Genomic DNA, 23,011 nt, shown 5'->3' with positions numbered 1-23,011 from the left:
TATAGAGTTATATCGGGTAGCCTAATTATACAGCCATACGATTTCAAATGTAGAGATTCACGCTCTTTTAAGTATTTTTGGGATATCAGTGACCATTGAAAGTTTAATGCACAATATAAGCTATTTAGTATAATTATTAGCCTACATCAATTGGGTCATTATTACTACATCATTGCTCCTCCAGAAACAAACCGCTAACAACACAAAATAAAATGCATTCCGTCTGTAATTTATTAAATTCAAGTTATAACAGAAGTGTCGTTAACAATCGAATATTTGATTAGATTAGATTAGATAGCCTACTACAGGATTAAGTTTAATGTTACAGTAAACATTTCCAAATTTTTTAAGTCAAGAAAACGTCATCATTTGATCAAATATAGGCTACCCCTTAATTACAAACTGGGCTTGGTATATTTTCTGTCCCGCTGTTATCGTCAATAATTATTAGACAACCCGTTAACAGCTAACAATGTCTTATTAAAAGATATAGCCTAACCAAAGAACTGTTGTATGTGTGTATATATATATATATAGTGATAATTTTTGTGAGTGTTAGATATTAATAAACGTTATGCCATTTATTATTATTTTGAAGAAAAGAAGAGCCCGCGCAGTGATTTTCTCTTGTTGTAAAGCGGCGCGCGTAACTTTGCCCTTCATTTGTGAATGAATGATGCCGCTTGTTCTGGCAAGTGAATAGTCGCTGCAGGAGATCGCTGAAAGTTTTAAGACTCGCAGGAGTTTCATCGACAGGAGTTTTCCACAACAGCAGCAAAAAATAACCGCAATAAAATAAATCCTTAAATGATTAAAATTCGTTGCCTTTTCAATTTAAATGCTACACTCTTTTAAATAAATAGCATGCCTGGTCCATGTTTACTTCAGTGTTCAAATATATTTTAGCATTATTTTAGAATAATTCGGTTTATTTTATTTTCTAGATCGATAGGCCTAGATAGATAGATAGATAGATAGATAGATAGATAGATAGATAGATAGATAGATAGATAGATAGATAGATAGATAGATAGATAGATAGATAGATAGATAGATAGATAGATAGCCTAATAATTGGAAATGCAGACTTTTAAATGAACACTAAATGAACTGTAATTTCATCAAATCTAACTCAGTTTTGTTGTTTAATGTAAACAATAAAATCTGACTGAACTTCGTTTCCGATTTTAGGAAACAAAGCTTTTTGCGAAGCTTTATCATTTGTAATAAAGCACATGTGTTTCCTCTGCAGATAAACGGCTAGCCATGATTTATGATAGATAGATAGATAGATAGATAGATAGATAGATAGATAGATAGATAGATAGATAGATAGATAGATAGATAGATAGATAGATAGATAGATAGATAGATAGATAGATAGATAGATAGATAGATAGATAGATAGATAGATAGATAGATAGATAGATAGATAGATAGATAGCGTTGGATAGATAGATAGTTTTCATATTTAGTATTATTTCTACCTTTTTTGTTTTAACAAGAAACAGAACAAAATCATAATACTGATCATAATAACACTATTAGAAATACTGACTTTTAAACGAGCACTAAATTAACTGTTATTCCATCTAATTTAACTCAGAGTTGGGGGTGCAGATAACCGGTTCATTGTTCGTATGTACAGAGAGAGAGAGAGAGAGAGAGAGTGTGTGTGTGTGTGTGTGATTGACGTGAAGTGTGTCTGCTGTGTAGTGACAGGAGAGCTGGTTTATATAGCGGTGACTCAGAGCGCAGCGCGCACTCGCTTCATGAATGAGAAGCTGCAGACACTATACCAGCGAGAGCACGCCAGGGCTGTTCAGATGAGATGTCGTTTTAGGTCAGTAGCATATGCAATAAGTTTTACACACCTTTTAACGAGGCGAATTTCAGAGCTTTTGTCTCGAGCGTCAGGCTGAAGGCGCGTATCTGGACACTATGCATTGCCAAGCAGAGCTGAGACTCGCGGGCAGCGCGCAGCTGAAAGCAGTCAGAAGACGATACAAGACTTTCATGATCGACGAGATCCTCTCCAAGGAAACATGTGATTACTTCGAGAAACTTTCTCTTTACTCGGTTTGTCCCTCTTTAATCGTCAGACCCAAACCTCTGCATTCATGCCCGGGTAAGTGACGCCAATTCACAGGTTTTCAAGAGATTTTTTTTTTTTTTGTTTATTATTTGAAATGCTGCATTTGAACGGGCATTGATATCTTTCACTCTCCTTGTCTTCTCACTTTCTCTTTGACTTTTATATTTGAAAAAACAACAACACTTGCACTGCAATGCAAATTCAACCCATTAAAACAAAAAACTGACGCGTTGAACTTTTTGAAATTTATTGCAATTACTAATAAATAAAATCGAGCGGAAAATATAGTCATAATATTACAAATTATTGTGAAAAGTTAAATGGAAGGTTTAACAATGAAAACATTTCTACAGTGTGCATGCAGCATGGCTATGAAAGAGCACACGCATATATATATATATATATATATATATATAGGCCTAATATTTGAACAATCATTTTTGAACAATACTAATTTGAAGGATAGGCTACTTTTCCCGAGTTGAGTGTACCAAGTATTTTGCTTTCTTATAATGTGTTCATTTTAGCCAGTATTTGCACACTTTTTTGTCTCTTTACGAACTAATAGAGGATGAAATATTACGGAACCCATTGTTATGAGAAGGAACGGCCAGGAAACTGATGTTTATTATTGATATTTTTGCCGTTAATTAAACTACGTCCACTTGAAAATAATATTGCTTGCATATATTTACCCATATGTTCTTGCGCAATAGGTAGCGCGCTTTAACATGTTCATATTCCTATTTAAATTAGTTGATTGGACGCATTTAAATTTAAGTAGTTCGTGAGTTAAACTGTAAACACTGTTTGTGCGATAAAGTTTAATTCGCACCCACTGACAAAACACACGAGATAACGAAACAGCTTAGCGAAATTACAACATAAAATTGTATGTGATTGATTTAATTGCGTGACCGTAAATGTATTTACCTTCACATTAACCTTGTCTGACTTTTGACTGATATTGTCAACATTTAACATTCATCTCATACATTACACATATTTATTTGATTTGCACCAGATAGGCGCTCAAATTGTTTTAAAGTACACATTTAATTAAGAAAACAATGGCCACAGAAATGTTTTGACAGTTGAATAGATTAATAGTTGACATTCCCTTGAAATATCACCACACCTCACTGATGATTTATCATTGCACAGCCTCATATTTCATCTTGAAACTTTTTTTTTTGCACACTGTGTTTTGAGCGTTTGGCTTCATTGACCTCAGGGTTCAGGTGTGTGCACACTCTGCAAACTGCATTTGTTTCATTCATTTAAACTGTCACATTTATAATGAGTTGGGTATCTGTGGTAAAATAATGACATATTCTCCTCTTACTTGCCCCAAGGAACACAAACTCTTGGAAGCCACAGGACATTTATCTATTTAGAGAACTGTTGCCACACACTTGACTATGCAACATAGGATGCAGTCAGGTATGACATCCTGAAGCAACAGGTGTGATGTCATTCCATCATAATGAGAAACATTGTGCGAAGTTCACAAGACATTTTCATGTCATTAATCCATCCATACATCAGCCAAAATGGGACGTGTCCTGAAGATCATGATAGTGCCATGCAGTGTCGGTAGCGGCCCCGTGTAATTAGGTTTAAGTGATTGATTAAGTGCATTTGTGACCCATCCAAAGGTTTAGCAAGGACTTAACTCTGTGGTTTCCGATGCGATTTTCCAAAGAGAGCATCATCACACATCAAATATTATTCCGGTTGTCATTTGAAAACAAACTCACTGTTCTGTGTATATAATCGTTCCCTATTAACACTTGACATATGCAGCAGAACATGTACAGTATGTTGACAGTTAGTATCCATACTTGTGCAGGTCATTTCATTTTTTGTGTGTTTCCTGTACGACCAGATAACATCTCCTTGTCTCATAAAACTAAGTGTTACTTTTGACACTTGTAAGACAAGCAAGTTTTTCAGGTCAGAATGACTGATCTCACAGCAAATCTTGTTTTGCTTTGATGGATAGCTTTATAGGTACATATGTATCTTCCTAACATTTAACACAAAACCATAAAGACATTTTCCTTTATTAATTTAGCTAATTTCACAACCAGGCGTCACCAGAGCATATTAAAATGATGACGAAGCCAGTATTGGAGATGTTAGGTTTGATATTTTCCCATCTATGTGTGTATAAAACCGAGTAACAATCGCATGTAGGCCTAGTTGTTCATTACGCAGACACATTGGTTTCACTTTATTTTGATGGACCCTTTAACACATTCTGGATGCACCTATGTCTATTAGTAACTCTCATAGTATTAGTAGACTGTAGGTTATAGGGTTTGGGTTAGATTAAGTTGACATGCAGTTGCAAAGTTACTTATAGTCAGTAGAATGTCTGTTGAGGAGCATCACAATAAAGAGTTAGCAGATATTAAGAAGACAGTCTATTAATACTCTAAGAGTTATTTAGTTGCAAAGTTACTTAGTACTTAATTGTACACTGTAACAAAAATAAAGGGTAACACTTTATTTTGATGGTCCCTTTTAAACCAGCCTGTTCTCACGTAAATGCGTCTCTATAGCACGCATTGTGTATTATCGTGCAATTTATACGCGAAAATTAGTTTTTACGTGCATATGATACGCAGCTTTCGCGTGCATTTGATACGCAGTTCATTTGCGTGTAATACACACGCACCCCACACCACTAATTCTACCCAAACGTATAAAACACACGCACCTCACACCACTACTAAACCTACCCTAACCGTATATGCACGTAAAAACTCATTTTCGCGTATAAATTACACTATAAACACACTGCGTGCTATAGAGACGCATTTAGTGTGATCGGGTTGTTTTAAACATTCTGTTGACTCTAAGTTATATTAATTACATTTAGGGTTAGTTGCATGTACTTTTGCAAGATTTATTCTATAATAAGTAGCCTACTTGTAACAAGGACACTGTAAAATAAAGTGTTACCGACAAATGAAAGTGATTTGGCAGCAAGTGTTGCAGTGCAAAATTCCAGACTAGTCCAGAAAAGCGCAAAGTATCCGTCTCCAGACTCGATGTGTGTTGACAGAGAGCATCTTTGCTCCTCGTACCTGCTGTGCAGTTTGTGAAATCGGAGACACTTCTTCTGAATGGATGGGACCGCGATAAAAATAGCTTTAGCAGTTTACACACAATTAACACACACGTTGCCCATGTAAGCACAACACAACATGCACACAGACGTATACATACACATGTATGAAGTCATAAACATGCATGCTTGAATGCGCACATGCTTGCTTGTGTTTGTAAGTCCAGCTGTGAGGTAAAGGCAGTGTGAGAGGTTTGGCAGGCCGGCGGTGGAGGATAGAATATCCAGCCCGAATATCAGAACGCTGCGCACACTGTCTCTTTTCAATCTGAGGGGTGTGAGATATTCTATATGCCAGCACATCAATGGATGGTAATGCTTAATATAGAATGTAGCTGGCATTAAGACTGGCACTCACTGAAAGGCCACTGGCTCTCTCCCACATCATCATAACTCTCATAACTCATACTGTAAACGCTGTCGCCACTAGGAGCCGCTGTGAGACACGTCAAAATACTACAGGAGAGTCTGCAGTCAATTAGAAGAAAATGATATTTCATAACCAAAACAAGTAATACGCATTTAAATATAAAAGACGTTTAGGCGGGATGTACTGAGTTCCAATTTGTTCCCCGTCAGTCTAGGCTACTTCCAAACTCAAACATGATTGATTTCATCCCCGACTTCTCACATGTGTGCAATACCCGTAATATGAAACTAAAAGTTACTATAAGTTATCCCTAAAATCAAAGGGAAATGATGGGTAGAAGCACCGAACCCTGCAGGGTTTAAGCCTAAACTAGACATATACTGTAAACTTTTCCCTCAAATCTGATTGGTTGTTTGGAATGTTGGTCCAAAGATGTTGTACTTGGTGAAATTATGTATACCTCTCTGAAATGGTTCATAGGCTACCATTAACATTACCAGGGAAGTCAGTGGATTAAATGGCCTATAAACTATAAAGCCACACTCATTAAGGGACGTGCATTTATTGCATGGACAAAGAACATAATGCGTTTAAAATGCATTTACACATTTATAACATTTGCCTTCTTTACTGGTGTTAAACTGAATGCACAAAGCAAACTGTTTGCTGAAAATATCCACATTGAAATAGGAGTGCACAGTTTATCTGTCAATCAACTGCGTGTGGAAGTTTCATTCATTACTATAATTGTATATATTTCTATATACAGTATACACACATCCTATAAAACACCAACCCCCACACACCCTGGTCCTACCCACTTAAAAACTTGACGTGAGAGTGTAATAACAGGTTTTAATATTTCGTTTGGAGACATGTCTTTAACTATAACGCGGGAAAGGCTTTTAGAAGCATTTCTGAAAGGAGGAGATGCAGATAAAACCTGTCGATAGCGTAATCTTCTATGACAGCATGCTGAAAAACAGCCTAATAGGAGGATGAGTCTCCCTTAGAGGAGGAAACCATCACAACCGTCCACAACCTGTCTTCGCATTTATTAACTGCAGACAATAAAAGCAGATGTCATTCAGATGAGAACCAGTTATGTTCACACACACATAAACAAAAACATACAATTACGGACGCATTTGTCGCAATTGTCAGACCTCACCCATGATGCAACCCGGAGGGTGTGGCTTTACACATTTATGGCAATGCATTATCAGGGTGAATATCTAATTCATGAGATCTTGTATTCAGCCTTCGGGCAAACACGCATGCCAAATAATTCACAGGGTTTTGTTTCATGTCTAAACATTTATAAGTATGATAGACAGAAGTATACACTGCTTCATATACACTTTTTTTAGTTTAGAAGGGATGTTGTTATATTCCTGGAAGAGTCAAACAGAAAGCCATCAGGTGCATTAAAGGGATACTCCACCAGTTTTTCTTATTAAACTATGTTATTCCCTTAACTAAGACGAGTTGATACATACCTCTCTCGTCTCAGTGCGTGCACTATATCGCTCTGTATGTCCGCAAAACTATGTTAGCACTTAGCTTAGCCCATGCATTAAATATGGGCCAAGCAGAGAAGCGACCAAACACTTCCACGTTTTCCCTATGTAAACACAGTTACTCGAGTAGTGTAACTTGACCTGGGCTGGTGACACAAAATAAACCGTTGCGCTTTTCTAAGCGTTTAAAATTGATGACTATATTGTATGGCGGAATACCATAACAAGTGCTTTTGAGCAGTTCGACTTGGCGCAATAATATCTTCACTAGTGAAAAGTCCTCTTACCGGCTCCCGCTTCCTCTCCCCCTCCCTCTGACATTTCCGTCAATACAACCAACGTGGCTTTTACTACCTGTGCTATTAGCAAACTGCAGATCATTTGCAATGGCGGACTTTGTAGATGATTATGACTTCTTTGTAGAAGACCCAGAGCCATATCTGTTTGAACCCGAGTACACGGAGGAGGAATTAGCTCTTATGGACCGTGAGAGGAAAGAAAGATATGATCCAGAACAGACCGGAGCTGGCGAAAGACCACGGGCAAACAGCAATTGGTGGTGCAAGTGTGACTGTTGCGAACAGATGCCGACCAAAATTGAGAGCCTGTGCTGTTTAGAATGCTAACTAGCTTCCAACAACCTGTTACTTCGTCAACTCCGCTCGAACTACTACTACCGGCGCATGTCACGTTGGTTGTATTGACGGAAATGTCAGAGGGAGGGGGAGAGGAAGCGGGAGCCGGTAAGAGGACTTTTCACTAGTGAAGATATTATTGCGCCAAGTCGAACTGCTCAAAAGCACTTGTTATGGTATTCCGCCATACAATATAGTCATCAATTTTAAACGCTTAGAAAAGCGCAACGGTTTATTTTGTGTCACCAGCCCAGGTCAAGTTACACTACTCGAGTAACTGTGTTTACATAGGGAAAACGTGGAAGTGTTTGGTCGCTTCTCTGCTTGGCCCATATTTAATGCATGGGCTAAGCTAAGTGCTAACATAGTTTTGCGGCAATACAGAGCGATATAGTGCACGCACTGAGACGAGAGAGGTATGTATCAACTCGTCTTAGTTAAGGGAATAACATAGTTTAATAAGAAAAACTGGTGGAGTATCCCTTTAACAAACATTAGGCTATCTTGCTTGTGCAAATTCGGCTTGCAGCAAAAATACACTCTATCCATGCAGACTCGCTTGCAGAGTCTATCTTGTGTGTTTTTTTCTGTTCTTCCAACTTGCTGGATAATAGATATATAAAAACTCAAACGAGTGATGAAACATTAAATCTGTCACCACATGGCCCAACCGAAAAAACAAAACGTACCGTGTTATTAAGAGTTCAGATGTTCATCAAATGCCAGATGAAATCATCCCGCTGGAATCCAATCAATCAGGGGAATAAGACGGGACTGAAAGAGCGCAATCAAGAGCTTAACGTTTGCTACTGTTTTTTGCCCATCGGTTGGAGAAAGCACGAGTTCAGCATGATTGCGAGTCATGAAATCATGTCAGTTCGTTCACGACACATGAATGACAGGTCAAGATGTTGAACTCAAAGCAAAAAAAAAAAAAAAGATTTCCTGAACCCGGCATGTCATAACAAGGAAACGCAACACCAAAAACTGCCTTGGATATTTTTAGGTCAGAATGAAATGTTACTGCTTTTTTTAGAGCACAGTTTTCACACTACTTTTTTTCCAAACATGAGCATGACTTAATCCAGAAGTGTGGCATCATAATAACAAGGCCTTGGGAAAATGATCTCATTGACTCGTTTAAGTAAGCGAGCTAATTAACTTAGATCTAGGATACAGTTAAGCTGCATATTGGCTGTCTAATAAAAGTAAACTAGTGAAAATGTGAAGGTGTAACAGGTTGATAATTAATTTGCTACAAATGAGAGAAATAGCATGTCTATGCGTCTGCTGTTATGATAATTATACAGGACAAATATTTACAGGCTTCTTGAAGGGCACGCAGTGTCCGGGGGATAGACAGATTAGAATTGAGTGATACGTTATAGATTTTGAAGAAAGAACAGGGAGGGAAAGAAGGAAAGACAGAGTTAAAGAGATGAGCCAGAAGGGATGTCATGCCTAGACGTGTTGCATTGACGATGAGATCATCCTGATTTGTTTGCAAGTGTGAGTACATGCATGTTTGTGCCTTTATGTGTGTGTGTGTGGAAAAATGTCCTGTCCTTCCATGTTGCTCATAAAAATGTACATGTTTTGTACAGACTGTATGCGGGGTCTGCCCCATGGCATTACAAGCCAAGTTAAAGTGCTTTTAGCAGGAACAGACTGTGTACATGCCACACTGAAGCAGTCTTAATGAAACCAACCCGATCACACTAAATGCGTCTCTATAGCACGCAGTGTGTTTATTGTGTAATTTATACGCGAAAATGAGTTTTTATGTGCATACGCATGGGTTGGTTAGGGTAGGTTTAGTAGTGGTGTGGGGTGCGTGTGTATTATACGTTTGGGTAGAATTAGTGTTGTGGGGTGCGTGTGTATTACACGAAAATGAACTGCGTATCAAATGCACGCGAAAACTGCGTATCATATGCACGTAAAAACTCATTTTCGCGTATAAATTGCACGATAAAACACAATGCGTGCTATAGAGACGCATTTACGTGAGAACAGGCTGATGAAACGGACATCTTTGTCATAGTCAGATATTTGATTCATTCTCCAGAACCATGGAGTGCTGCAGGGATGGCATATTTTTGTAGGCCGAAACCCATAAACGAATTAGTATTTTAGCACTTCCGCTTCCATCGTCTGGTGTGTTCAAACCGAACGCGAATAGAGCGTCAAATAGAGCGTCAAATACGCGTCTAGTTAGACGCTTGAATCTTCAAAGAGTTCAAATTTTTCAACTTGCGCGAAAGACGTTCGGTAAACGCGTCGCGCAATTCGCGTCATTCGCGACGCCCGGCGCGAATGATGCGTCTATTCGCGTCTTTGACTTTGTATGTAATCTACTCGCGCAAATAATTAAATTCGCGTTCGGTGTGAACACAACAGTTTTTGAATGGGTTTGTGGTTAAAAGCCTGAAAAAAGGTCTGTGGTGAAGACAAGCACGTTTTATTCTTATTTTTTCCCTATCACATATTTTAGTAATCATCACACATTAGGTATAATTCGTATAATCCTTTTAGTAGGCTAGGCACAATTTATGTGATACCAACTTTAAATTTGGAACACAACTTGGTTAGACATAGGCTACGGCTTTTTTTCTCTAGCAATTTTAGAGTCCAAATTATTTTTGTAAAATATATATTTTGTAGGCTATAACAGAAAATATCAAGCCGATCTCACGGCAATTCGTATGTATTTTACGAGGTGGATAATTCGTATGAATTCGTACAAATGACCTAACCCTGCCCCTAAACCCACCCATGGGGTTTAGACAAATCGTACGAATTAGCCACCTCGCAAAATATGTACGAATTGGTCGTGCGATAGCGTTGAATATGTTTAGTTCATTACATTTCCTTTGCAGTTAAATTAAACTTCTATAACTTTTTTATACTTTAATTTTTTCACTTAAAGCTACCGTAATGCCTACAGCCAGCCCAGTCTCACACCCAAGGCTTAACTGACGCTTTTGACCATGTTTGGCCATGCGTCAATATGCCGACGCACAGGGTACCCCTTGAGCGTCAATATGAGACGTGCCTCCTAGTGGTCTAATCCTAACCCTACCCCAGACCTAAACCTACCCATAACGGAAGCGTCATCTAACTGACGCTAAAGGGTGCGCGGCATTTGATGACGCCCGAGGATGAGCGTCTCATGTTGACGTTTGGGGGGTGGTGTGTGCGTCGGCATGTTGACGCATGGTCAGAAGCGTCAGTTAGATGACGCCTTGGGATGAGACTGTGTTGCTACAGCCCGCAAAGCACTGCGTAAGTAAAACGATTTTACATCGTAACTTTCAGTAGTGTGGGCTACCTATAAAGTATGTACGTGTCGGTAAAAGGGAAAACAACCAGGAAAATTAGTTAATTATTTGAATACGTTTTTTAGAAGTAGGCCTAAGGGGTAGGCCTACTTATTCTACTATTATGATAGGCAACAATCTTATGTTTGGAGAAATTTAGCGAGAACATACACTGCGGGCCTGATTGTAATATATAGCCTAGGCTTTTTTAAATGATGGGGTACTACATATCAGTGCATTTATACACTCTTTTTTTTATATCTAAAGAGCAGCTGTTTTAGTTTGGGCTTCCGTGTTTCAAAGCACTGAATAATCTGTAATACTTATATAATATAATACTAATAATATCTTTAAAAAGAGACCAGCCTATAAGGTCTGTATTCCAGAGAAATCATGAATTACAACCATTCATGTTCATATCTATGCTCAAAAAAGGAGGGTGACAGTATTTAAGAGAGGAAATGCCCACCCAATATTTTCAGTAAACAACTACAAAACCTTAATGCCTTTAAATGTTTCCTTCAGGTCATATTCGTACGAATTTTACGAGGTGGCTAATTCGTACTAATTCATACGACCTCACTCATACAAATTCGTACGATTTTTGCTAATTCGTACATATTTTACGAGTTACCAAATTCGTACGAATGACCTACCCCTGACCCCGCCCCTAAACCTACCCATCACGTGGGTTTAGACAAATCGTACAAATTAGCACGAGTTAGGTCGAATGAATTAATACGAATTAGCCACCTTTTAATCACTCGTACGAATTCGTACGAATTGGTCGTGAGATAGCGTTGTCATATTCAATAAGGAAATGATATTTGATCAAATATTTGGCTTTACCACAGTCATTTCTTTATCTAGGCAATCAAACAATCAGATACGACTGTAGTGACATAAGAGCTTATGTGAATAAAGATTGTGACCAATTTGCCTGTGAAAGGGACATGATGTGATGTATTTCACAAAACGCTCTTCCATTCTCACTCTACTTTAATAAATCACAGGATCAGTTTTTTTAGCTTGATGACACAAGCTTTATTTCTCTTGGAGGTATTACACTCTCTCTCAGCTCAGACGGGTCCCGTGTTGCATTTTATGGACTCTGGCGTCTCGCTGATGTCTGACTAAAAAAAGAGCAGGAGACAAAGAGAGAGAGAGTTGGAAGTATTAAAACTGTAAGGGAGGGCGTGCAGATGCCCCAGTTACAAATTATTACCCAGAGTGCATTGTGTCGGTGACAGCGTGTATCATTATCAGTGTAAAACAGCAGTTACATCACCACAGCAGACCTCCAGTTCAGGCACCTTACATCTCACAGGGCCAAACTCTTAACACTTACCTACCCCATTAGTGACGGCGGGTCGAGACCGCTACAGGCTTTGAGTTCACTCGGACACGCTGGCTGCTTTAAAGAAAGCGTTTCAGCTGGCTCACTTTAGCAGCTTGTACACTAGATGTTTAAGATCTGATCAGAACAGAACTGTTCCTCAAAATGAACAACGTTAAATTCACTTTACAATGAGGTTTCCTATGTTAACATTAGGCATTCGTTTACATGAATTTAAATTTTCAATCAAAACTTGTATCTGTTAATAATAATTAATGGCCCTGAGCTAGCATGAACTAAACCATGAACTAATACGGTTGTATTATTCTTTTTTTTTCTTCTTTTTTTGATGGTATTTTTATGGCCTCTGAATAAAGATTGTTGTAGATTTTGAAGATTTGATGATTGTGTGCAGATGTCCAATGTTTCCGCCGTGGAATAAAAACATAAAAAAGGTAATTGTGACTTTTTATCTCACAATTCTTCAAGACTTTTTTTCTTGCAATTGTAAGTTTATGTTTCACAATTCTGAGAAAGAAGTCTGAATTGCACATTTTTTTCTTCAAAAAAGTCAAAATTGCGAGTTTGTCTGAATTGTGAGATAAAGAGTTGCAATTACCTTTATAAATTGCAAGTTTATATCTCACAATTCTGCATTTTTCTCTCGCAATTCCGAGTTTATAATGCGTAATTCTGAGAAAAAAAAATCTGAATTGTGAGTTATAAATTCAGAAGTCTGAAAGGCAAGATATAAACTCACAATTCTGAGAAACAAAATCCAAATTGTGAGCTATAAACTGGGAATTGTGAGTAATAAATTCCAAATTGCAAGATATAAAGCACTTCAAGTTATTGCGAGTTAAAAAAGTTGCAATTACATTTTTTAATTGCAGGTCTATATCTCATAATCCTAACTTTTTTTTATGAATTCGCAATTGTGAGAAAAAAGTCAAAATTCTGAGTTATAAACTCGCAATTATGAGAAAAAAGTCAAAATTCTGAGTTATAAACTCGCAATTGTGAGAAATAAAGACAGAATTCCTAGTTATGAACTCATTATTGTGAGAAATTAAGTCAGAATTGTGAGATATAAACTCAGAGTTAGAGAGAATTGTTTTCTTTTTTGAGATATAAACTCAGAATTGTGAGAAATAAATTCCAAATTGCAAGATATAAAGCACTTCAAGTTATTGCGAGTTAAAAAAGTTGCAATTACATTTTTTAATTGCAGGTCTATATCTCATAATCCTAACTTTTTTTTATGAATTCGCAATTGTGAGAAAAAATTCAAAATTCTGAGTTATAAACTCACAATTATGAGAAAAAAAGTCAAAATTCTGAGTTATAAACTCGCAATTATGAGAAAAAAGTCAAAATTCTGAGTTATAAACTTGCAATTGTGAGATTTAGACAGAATTCCTAGTTATGAACTCATTATTGTAAGAAATTAAGACAGAATTGTGAGATATAAACTCAGAATTGTGAGAAATTAAGACAGAATTGTGAGTTATAAACTCAGAATTGTGAGAAATTAAGACAGAATTGTGAGATATAAACTCAGAATTGTGAGAAATTAAGTCAGAATTGTGAGATATAAACTCAGAATTGTGAGAAATTAAGACAGAATTGTGAGATATAAACTCAGAATTGTGAGAAATTAAGACAGAATTGTGAGATATAAACTCAGAATTGTGAGATTTAAACTCAGAATTAGAGAGAATTGTTTTCTTTTTTGAGATATAAACTCAGAATTGTGAGAAATAAAGTCCAAACTGCAAGATATAAAGAATTGCGAGTGAAAAAAGTCAGCAATCAGCTTTTTCATTCCGTGGCGGAAACAAGTTTCCATAATTTCGAGCCTTTTTTTAATTATGATTTGATTTTGAGGCCTGCGCACCAGAGGAATGTGAAACCAGCCTACAGTGTTTGGCGCGGCCGTCGACATTGCTTTTGAGTTACACATTTTAATCAATGTGACCTTATTATAAAGAGTTGCCTATTCATTAATGCTCTCCGCCAACAACGTCTGTGGATATGTGTGTGCTATCAGTGCTAACACGCGTTTTGTTGACTGTGTTCTCCCAGGCTCTACCCCTCTGAGGTCGTACCCTCTCCTCTCCGTGATCACACACCAGCCTCAGTCTCCACACCTGCCCCTTCTCTCACCCCAACACCCGCTCAGCTCAGAGCCCGCGCACAGCAAGACCCCCGTCAGCATCAGCAGCGAGTCCGAGACGGAGCACTCCACCCCGCGACTGAAGAAACCCCGCCGCAGCAGGACCATCTTCACTGAGCTGCAGCTCCTGGGCCTGGAGAAGAAGTTCCAGAAGCAGAAATACCTCTCCACTCCCGACAGGTCCGTGGCTGCTCGCAGAGAGGCCTTTTACACTCCATTTTACAGCTCGCGAGGGCATTTCTCCATTCGTGGTCTGTCGGAGTTATACTGAAAAAAGTGAAAATTACTTTTTTTTAAATATTTATTTACATTTATTCTGCAAATTGATTTGAACATACCAAACTGGCATTATATGATGGAAAAAATATTTTTTAATTTGCCAATGTGCAATGATGAATCTTGCACAATGAAACATAGGGATTTGATTTCATGTTGACTTTAAGAAAGCAGAGTAAATGTGATATGCTATACATGAAAATAATTCATAGTGCACATATAAAGGCTGAAATAAACACTTTAACCTGAAGCAAATCACTGTCAGCCAAACTATTGCATCGCTCAGTATATTAGTTAAGACGACAGTAACATTTCAGCCATGCTTGGAATAGCAAAAGAAGCCTTTAAAAGAAACACTACCCCATTCAAGACAACAGGGACACATGCCAAGAAAAGCAAACAAAAATGTATTACATTGATTTCATGCCAATCATTTAAAGCACACGCAGGTGTATTTAAAAAACTTTGGGGCTTTGTACAATGAGATGAGGTAATTTACGTGTCGTGGGTCTTCTCGCATGGGACAGTTTTTTTTTTTTTTTTACCGGCAATAACACATTTTCCATTTCAGTTTGGCTCTGCGTTTAGATTTGGCCGGAGTGGATGTGTTTCCATTAGAGCCCAAAGGGTGTATTTGGGTAAAAATCCCACAAAATCAGTTCTGTCCCACCTACAAGGAATCTGAGCGTGTCTGCCACACACTTGCACAATTCTCTGAATTTTTGGTCAGACACAGCCTAAGGATGGATTCTGTCCTTCAGCGACATATGAGCTGTCAGACATAATTGTCTGAAAACTGTCAGCACCACCAGACGTGCAAAGTTAAGACAGCCGCCGCAAGACTATCTCTTACACACTCACTCCACTTATTCACTTTTGTTTTACAGATAGCTCTCTTTTCTTTCATAAAACAAGAAAATATTGCCATGCATCATGCGGTTGTGGTCTCATGTCGACTCAAAGATGAAGTATTGTTTGATTGATCATCCATGCAAAAAATTAGTTAAAATGAGTTATGAAAGTATACACACACACACATATATATATATATATATATATATATATATATATAGTAGTGAACAAAAGTGTTCTCCGGTGGGGATCATAAAAATTTGATTTAAATCATAAAAATTTGAAGAAAATGTTTTACTGTATAAGTGTTACAAGAACAAAACATTAAACTTTATTAAGGTATTTATCTGACAAAATTGTTTGGCAAACAAAAAAGAGCATAAAAAAAACAAAAAGCTCATAGAAAAAAAACCATAGAAAATTGGTTCATATAGAAATATAGAAAAAGGTTGGCAATTTTATTGTGAGGACAGGAAAAAGCATATGAATAAATAATATATTGGTAACTATATCAGGATCTATTAGGGCTTGTTTTAAAATATTATGTTTAATAAATTATATATATATATATATATATATATATATATATATATATATATATTATCAGCCAAATCAAACTGATAAATAATAATTATAATAAAAATAAAACTATGCATGATTGATCCCGATATAGTTACCAATTTATTATTCATTCTTCATTTACAATAATAAGTAATTTCCTCAGAAATCCCTGATTTGCAAGTATGCACAGTCCTACAGTTAAGCTGGCCTGAAAGAGGTGTGTTTTGTCGGGTCCTGTCGCTGTCGGGTCAGTTGGGAAACTGTTTCTGAGGAGGTTTTGGCTCAAGGCCGCTTAGTTCACCGCTAGGTCATGGTTAGCCTCTGCTCTATCACTCTGTCACACTCTTCGCCTCAGGAACGAACAAATTCATTCATGGCTGAATGAAAAACAAGTGAGGGGAATTCCTCATCTTCTGGCGAGTTTGAGGAATGGGCCTCAAAACGCCTCAGGTTTGTGTTTATCAATCTAAGACGACCCGGAGCTGTTTTTGGCTTGTCCGCCTAGGCCACACAATCAGAACATGAAAGCAATGAAAAACATGTTGCAATATGGAACGTAATGATTTATATCATGAAGTTTGAATGTTTTTTTTTATGAGGCAGAGATGATTATAATCATCTTCATCATCATTATGAATAAATGTCAGAACCCAAACTGAGCTTAAATTAGGCTCATAGTTGCAAGGAGTGTGTCGGCATTGGAATGCAGTGTGTGTGTGTGTGTGTGTGTGTGTGTGGTTTCTCTATGAAGAATAATAAGCACAAACACAGAGGTGCTTTTCTTACCACCAATTACAGCACAGAGAGCAGCCACAAATGACAGAGACGGCTGCTTAAAAAAAAAAAAAAAAAAATTCATACGTAGTTTTGCTTAAACATAACTCAGTGTGATATGACATAAATGTGACACTTAGCAAATAAATAAATACATTTTTTATGTTTTACTCTAAAGCACTACAAATACAGTGGTATTACTTTATGAATAGTACATGAAAATACCTGGTGAAAAAAGTTAATTTTATGAAATTATTTTTACAGAATTATTATTGTTGATATATATATATATATATATATATATATGTATGAGAGAGTCTCACTATAATAAAATGTAATGATACAAATTAATACTAAACATTTTATTATATTAAAAGAGACCACAAAATGAAAGACATAAAGCTGTATAGGAAATTGATAACCAGATTCAAAATACATAGAAATATATTTGCAGCAATTGACCAATCAAAATCGAGTATTCTGCAGCAACGTAATACAATACCATAGTGTTAGCATCTTTACCATAGTACTGCCATTTCAGGACATTTAACATTTCGTTTTTCATACAATGGGAAAACTTGTCTCATGCACAACTTAGAAGAAAACTGCACCCTAAACAATGATGGGTTGTTTAAACCCAAATTTGGGTCAAATAAGGACAAACCCAAATGTTGGGTTAAAAATGTAATTTAAATTTTTAACCCAACTTCAACTTTAACTTTCAACTGTAAATTTTTTAATTACATTTTTAACCCAACATTTGGGTTTGTCCATATTTGACCCAAATGTGGGTTGAAACAACCCAGCATTTTTTAGAGTGTGAGATAATAAACAGATAAAGAGGAAGAGAAGAGGAAAGAGCGAAGTCAAGGGCTTTTGAGAGCGAGTGTTAATCTGCTCATTTCCAGAAGATCCCTGCACCTCGTGTGACTCCCTGAGAGGCTCAACAGAGGAGCTGTGTAATCCTGCGTGACTTTGAATGGAGATGTCGCAGAAATCTGTGCACTTGTTTGATATGTGGCTCTCTCGTTCCCTCAAATCCCATCTCACATGTTCCCTCCTTGCCTATCAAGTTCCAGCAGACCGATCGCTGCATTAGTCATGCCTAAAAGTGCCCCGAAAAGATCTACTATTGCCGGCGTCGGGCACGTCAGGAGCTGGATTACCTTGTCCTCGTCCTTGTACAGATAAAGCGGGATGGCATTCCACGGGAGGTCTGCGATTACATTCGGCCTGGGAAGACTCTTCAGTTCAGAGCTTGGCAGAACCTTCTGATATGTCATGCCAGCTTTGGGAATTTTTGCAGTGATTAGATATACATCTGCACTCTAGATGGCCACCCACTGGCTTTTATGTGTAGGACAACAGGTGACTTTGGGATTTCGGTCGATTACTTCCAGTTCTGAAGTTTCCCGGCTTCTTTGCAGTCATTCTGGTGACTTGCTTGAGGGTTTCACAGGTCAGAACGGCACACGTGCAGGCTCTGCTCCTAAACACACCTGCCTATAGGTTCACAATACTCACAAGTGTCTGATTTGGAATCACACACACATATATGCTGTAGATATAATACATTTGATGTATTAACAATATGTGAAAACAGCATGTCGCCCATAATATATTTAGTCAAATACTTCAGTAGAAAAAATAAATGTATTCCCAGCCTGAACAATTATGGCTGTTCTCTAGAAACACATTTCCTTCACAATCAGCATTTTCAGAGCTTTTATTTATTTATTTTTTAATCAAAAAGCTTCTTATTACACATTCAGTTTTATTAAAAGACATAAACCAAGCAATTTGTAATCTTTTTGCACCCATATTTTAAGTATTTGGAGCATTTTTGCACTGAGCACTGGTTAGTTGCACTAGATATACACTCCGCATGTCATACAAAAAGGGCATGGTTAACTTTGACTCACAATTACATTATTTGGGGTAAAGTAGTCCGCTTTGTAAAATTATTAAAAAAATTATTTTCTTTATTTTTATTATCATACCACCTTATAAATTGGCATAAATATATATCTCAGGTTGTAGCATAATTTTGTTTCTAAAGGCTCGTACACACCGGGACGAATATCGGCGTGCGTTATTCGGCAGCGTTTTTCAACGCGTTTTTTGTGTTCACACCCAAGCGATTTTCGCTGACGATGAGCCGAGTGAACATGCAAATTCATTCCCTGACATTAGATGGCGCCCATTTGCTCTGCAATACCACTCCATAACACTCTCTTTTATCAAGATTTTTGTAGTCGCTGTCGGGTTTGTCATATAGTTCTTTATGTTGCGACACCAACGAGACCAGCAGCTCTACATTCATCTTGCCTTGCATCTTCCTCGTCTTATTTCTTCCCGGCAGTGTAGACCATAGACAGTAAAAGAAATGGACAGAGCGATCTCATTGGAACTCAGTTGAGACAGTTGAAGCCCACTTTTAGCGATTTTCGAGCACTTCCGTTCCTGACACGCAGACTCAAACTGACTCAAACTAAGCTTGATGACGTGAGCAACCTGTCTGACAGATGTAAATCTTCTAGTAGCTGTACGTGAAAACTGCCAACGTTAATCTTGCAGAGACGGGGAACTTGAGCAAAGAGTCCTTTGGCGTGAGTGAGCAGGAGTAAGTATTCCGTTGCTTTTATGGACTCATTATCTATGGGCTTCTCCCTTGACGGGACGTCCCCCCAATTGCCTGCGAGCTTCTCCTCCTGTCTGTACGGTAATTTCTGTACAGCGCGACAGAGAGTCGAGTGGTTATGACGCAATCGTTAGCCTATTTTTACTAAATCTGTTTCTACGGGGCCATAATGTAACATAGAAGGTAATGGAGCCCTTTATACATTGTCGTGTTTCTTTAGAAATAAATAAAGGACAAATGGAGTCTTTAAACGCCTCAGATGTAAAGTTATTCGCTGTCAAAGTGACGCCAAAATGACTGGGAGTCAATGGAAATGCTAACGCAAGTGAAGTTCTGCTACAACATGGCGGCACCCGGCCGGCTTCAACTTCCGGTCGATGGATTACCCCCTTGGTGTAGACACTACTTGGCGTATATCTTCTTCGCCGTTACGTATGTGTGCTCGGCAAGACCGTTTTGTGTTTGAGCGCCCCCAAGTTGTGTTTTACTGTAACTTCAGAAGCTCCAGACACGTGAGCAAAAGCGCCAATCTCATTGGTCGGATAGTTTTTGACGCGGCGCGTCAAACTAAAACTTTACTTTTGGTTTCTTTGACTTTTAGAACAGAATAATAACCTATTTGTGTTTGATTTATGCACTTTCTTTTAACCTGCACTTTTGTATGTGTTTGTGCAGATTGGACCTGGCTCAGTCTCTTGGACTCACTCAGCTCCAGGTGAAGACATGGTACCAGAACAGACGCATGAAATGGAAGAAAATGGTGAGTCGAACGAGCTTGCTCAAGGCTAACATCGCAAGTTCATAGGATTGTCTGCTTAGATAACTTAGATCGTTAAGATACTGTCATCTTGTATCAATAAAAACATCTGTGTTGAAAGTCCACCAAAGCTTTCTGTGTGGAAATGGAAACTCTGAGACATATCATTAAAAATCCATTAGACAGTGTTGAGCTGCCCTTCTCAGCACTCAATACAATCAGTGTGTGTAACAGCCACGGCCCCGGGCTGCTCGGTGAGTGTGTGTGGGACAAATGAGCGATGATTTAGAGGACGGTACAGGTCTACGTCAGCGCGATCAACCTCTCAAAGCAGGAACAAAAGATCCACAGCGCGTTCACCTCTGAGAAAAACGAGCGTTGAGGGCCAGCCCAAGTGGCTATATATCTTCCCTTAATCACTGTAATAACCATCCGCACCTTTGACTAGGCCCACATCTTTCACGTGTCCCTGTTTCTCTAGGTGCTAAAAGGAGGACACGAGGCTCCCACCAAGCCTAAAGGCCGACCTAAGAAGAACTCCATCCCGACCACAGAGGAGATCGAGGCCGAGGAACGGCTGGCGGCCAAACTGGTGGAGGAGGAGAAACATGTGGAAGACGAGGAGGTCTTCCAATCTCAACCTCAAGATCTCAGTTCATCCGCTGCATCTACCGAGTCGGTCTGTCCAGAAACCCCGGCGCTAGAACAGGCTCCTCCATCTCCGTCAGAAGAAATGACCACCAGCTAAACACAGCCATGCTGATGCACAACCAAAGACAGCTACTGAAAGACTTTTCAAAGACAGTTAAACGGCTTCCCAAGCCTGACGCACCAAACAGTATAGGGGTGCTTTAGACACAAACATGTGCGAGTGTCATTGCAAAACAACAAAACATCAAACCGAGCGGCTTGTGTTACCAAAAACGTTTCATTTCACAAAAAAAGATGGTTTTGCTAAAGTGTTAAATGAGGAAACAAATGGACAAAATGTTACACACATCCACCAAAAATCACATTGAGCCCATTTGTTTGCCGATTTTGTTGTCGAATGCAATGGCATTTTACAGTACGCCGAAGTGTCCAAATACTTTCCACTACATATGGCGATGCAACATTGCTTTAAATGTTTCTGTCATACAGCTGCCTTTCTGAAATGTATTTTATAAAACATTTTATAATATGCTGCCAGATACGGCAACATCGCACAGACTCACCGGTACAGCGCCTTCTATATGAACAAACAGTAAGTGTTTCTCTCTCTCTCTCCCTGTAAATAGTACCTGTTTAATTGCGCCTGTAGTTTACAGTGCACCTGTGTACTGTAGCTTGGGATTCTGTGCCAAAACACATTTATTTGAATAGCTAAAGTGCCCTTTGAGGTATTTTTTCCTTTTTTTACACATCCACGAAGCTGCTGCCATTAAAAGTTAATAGGACGGGTTACCAGTGTAAACATGTACAGAGTTCTGGATTTCACATGAGAAAATGTGGCTCTTTTTAAAGCAGGATTGTCCAGTTTGGGTAAAGATTAGCTTTATCCATTCAACATCTCAATGGATAAAGAATCTGTCAGCTTATACAGAAAAAGAACATAAATTTTGAGAAAACATTAAAGGGAATATTGATTTAAGTAAACCTTCCAAATTGCCCACTCTCTGCCAAACGACAATGTGTTTTTCTTTTTCTATTTGCAGAGAAAAGGAGTTTCTTTTGTTCGTTTTATGCGTGACATGCTTCGACTTCATTGTATTTCAACCGTATCCTTTCTTCAAATCACTTTTTTTTTTGTGTGTGTGTATAACCTTTGCACGACCATTTAGTACTATTCTTTGAGGCTGAAACACATGATATATGAACTCCCAGATGGAGCATGCTAGCTATTGTATGTTTCTTCCCGTTTCATTCCCTTTGAATGAAAAAAAGAACAAAAAACGTTGAACCCTTTTCCCCCTCTGTGGTGTGGCGGAGTATGACACCACTAAGTGCAGGCTGGTTTTATTACTGTAAGAAAAACCACTTAATCTGTCAGGGACGCAAAGCAATTAATAAATCAAACTCGAACTAGTAAAAAAAAAAAAAAAAACGGCCAAGAAAAACGAAAATCTGCGGGACATGTCGAAGCCCGCGGGAGCTCGGCACATGCCTACATCTGACTGACGGCCCACTAATACATCACAGCCTCTTCTATCCTGCATGTCATAAGCTCTTTCAAACCAATGTTGCCTTTTGCAAAAGATTTTATTTGTATAGTTTTTTTCTGTGTTTGGCTAACAACAAATATTGAAAATATATTCCTTCTTTGATATAAAAAACACTATTTTTCTGGTGTACATACTGAATTGTATTGGGTGACTATACCTTTGTTTTTGGAGGAGAAGACTATATAGATAGATATTTGAGGAGAATCCTTTTCCACCCAAACGTTATGTCATTTTTATTGTATGTGTGTGTGTTTGCATATTTAATAACATTTAATAAAGATGCCATTAATTTTGGAGGTCTGATATGATGATTTCATGTTTGTTGATTTGCTACATAGAACACTGAGAAGAAAATTCATGT

The 23,011-nt window shown here is 38.1% G+C and overlaps 1 protein-coding gene across 1 annotated transcript; it reads left to right on the top strand.

The window, feature by feature from the left end:
• Positions 1 to 1,773: 1,773 nt before the first annotated feature.
• Positions 1,774 to 21,246, top strand: barx2 (BARX homeobox 2). Its single transcript, XM_056234297.1, has 4 exons — positions 1,774 to 2,128; positions 14,498 to 14,768; positions 20,368 to 20,452; positions 20,931 to 21,246. Exons 1-4 carry the CDS (start codon positions 1,942 to 1,944, stop codon positions 21,195 to 21,197), a joined length of 810 nt encoding a protein of 269 aa, XP_056090272.1. The 5' UTR covers positions 1,774 to 1,941; the 3' UTR covers positions 21,198 to 21,246.
• Positions 21,247 to 23,011: the final 1,765 nt, after the last annotated feature.

Source organism: Rhinichthys klamathensis, unplaced genomic scaffold (assembly GCF_029890125.1).
Source record: "Rhinichthys klamathensis goyatoka isolate OS25496 unplaced genomic scaffold, OSU_Roscu_1.1 h1tg000391l_1, whole genome shotgun sequence".
NCBI lineage: Eukaryota > Metazoa > Chordata > Actinopteri > Cypriniformes > Leuciscidae > Rhinichthys > Rhinichthys klamathensis.
This window is presented reverse-complemented; position numbering and strand designations above follow the sequence as displayed.

What these genes read in the sequence shown, in the direction of transcription:
- barx2 (XM_056234297.1), top strand. Translation starts at nt 1,942, where the DNA reads ATGCATTGCCAAGCAGAGCTGAGACTCGCGGGCAGCGCGCAGCTGAAA. An exon ending in ACCTCTGCATTCATGCCCGG is followed by an intron (nt 2,129 to 14,497) that starts GTAAGTGACGCC and finishes GTGTTCTCCCAG; the next exon opens with GCTCTACCCCTCTGAGGTCG. An exon ending in TACCTCTCCACTCCCGACAG is followed by an intron (nt 14,769 to 20,367) that starts GTCCGTGGCTGC and finishes GTGTTTGTGCAG; the next exon opens with ATTGGACCTGGCTCAGTCTC.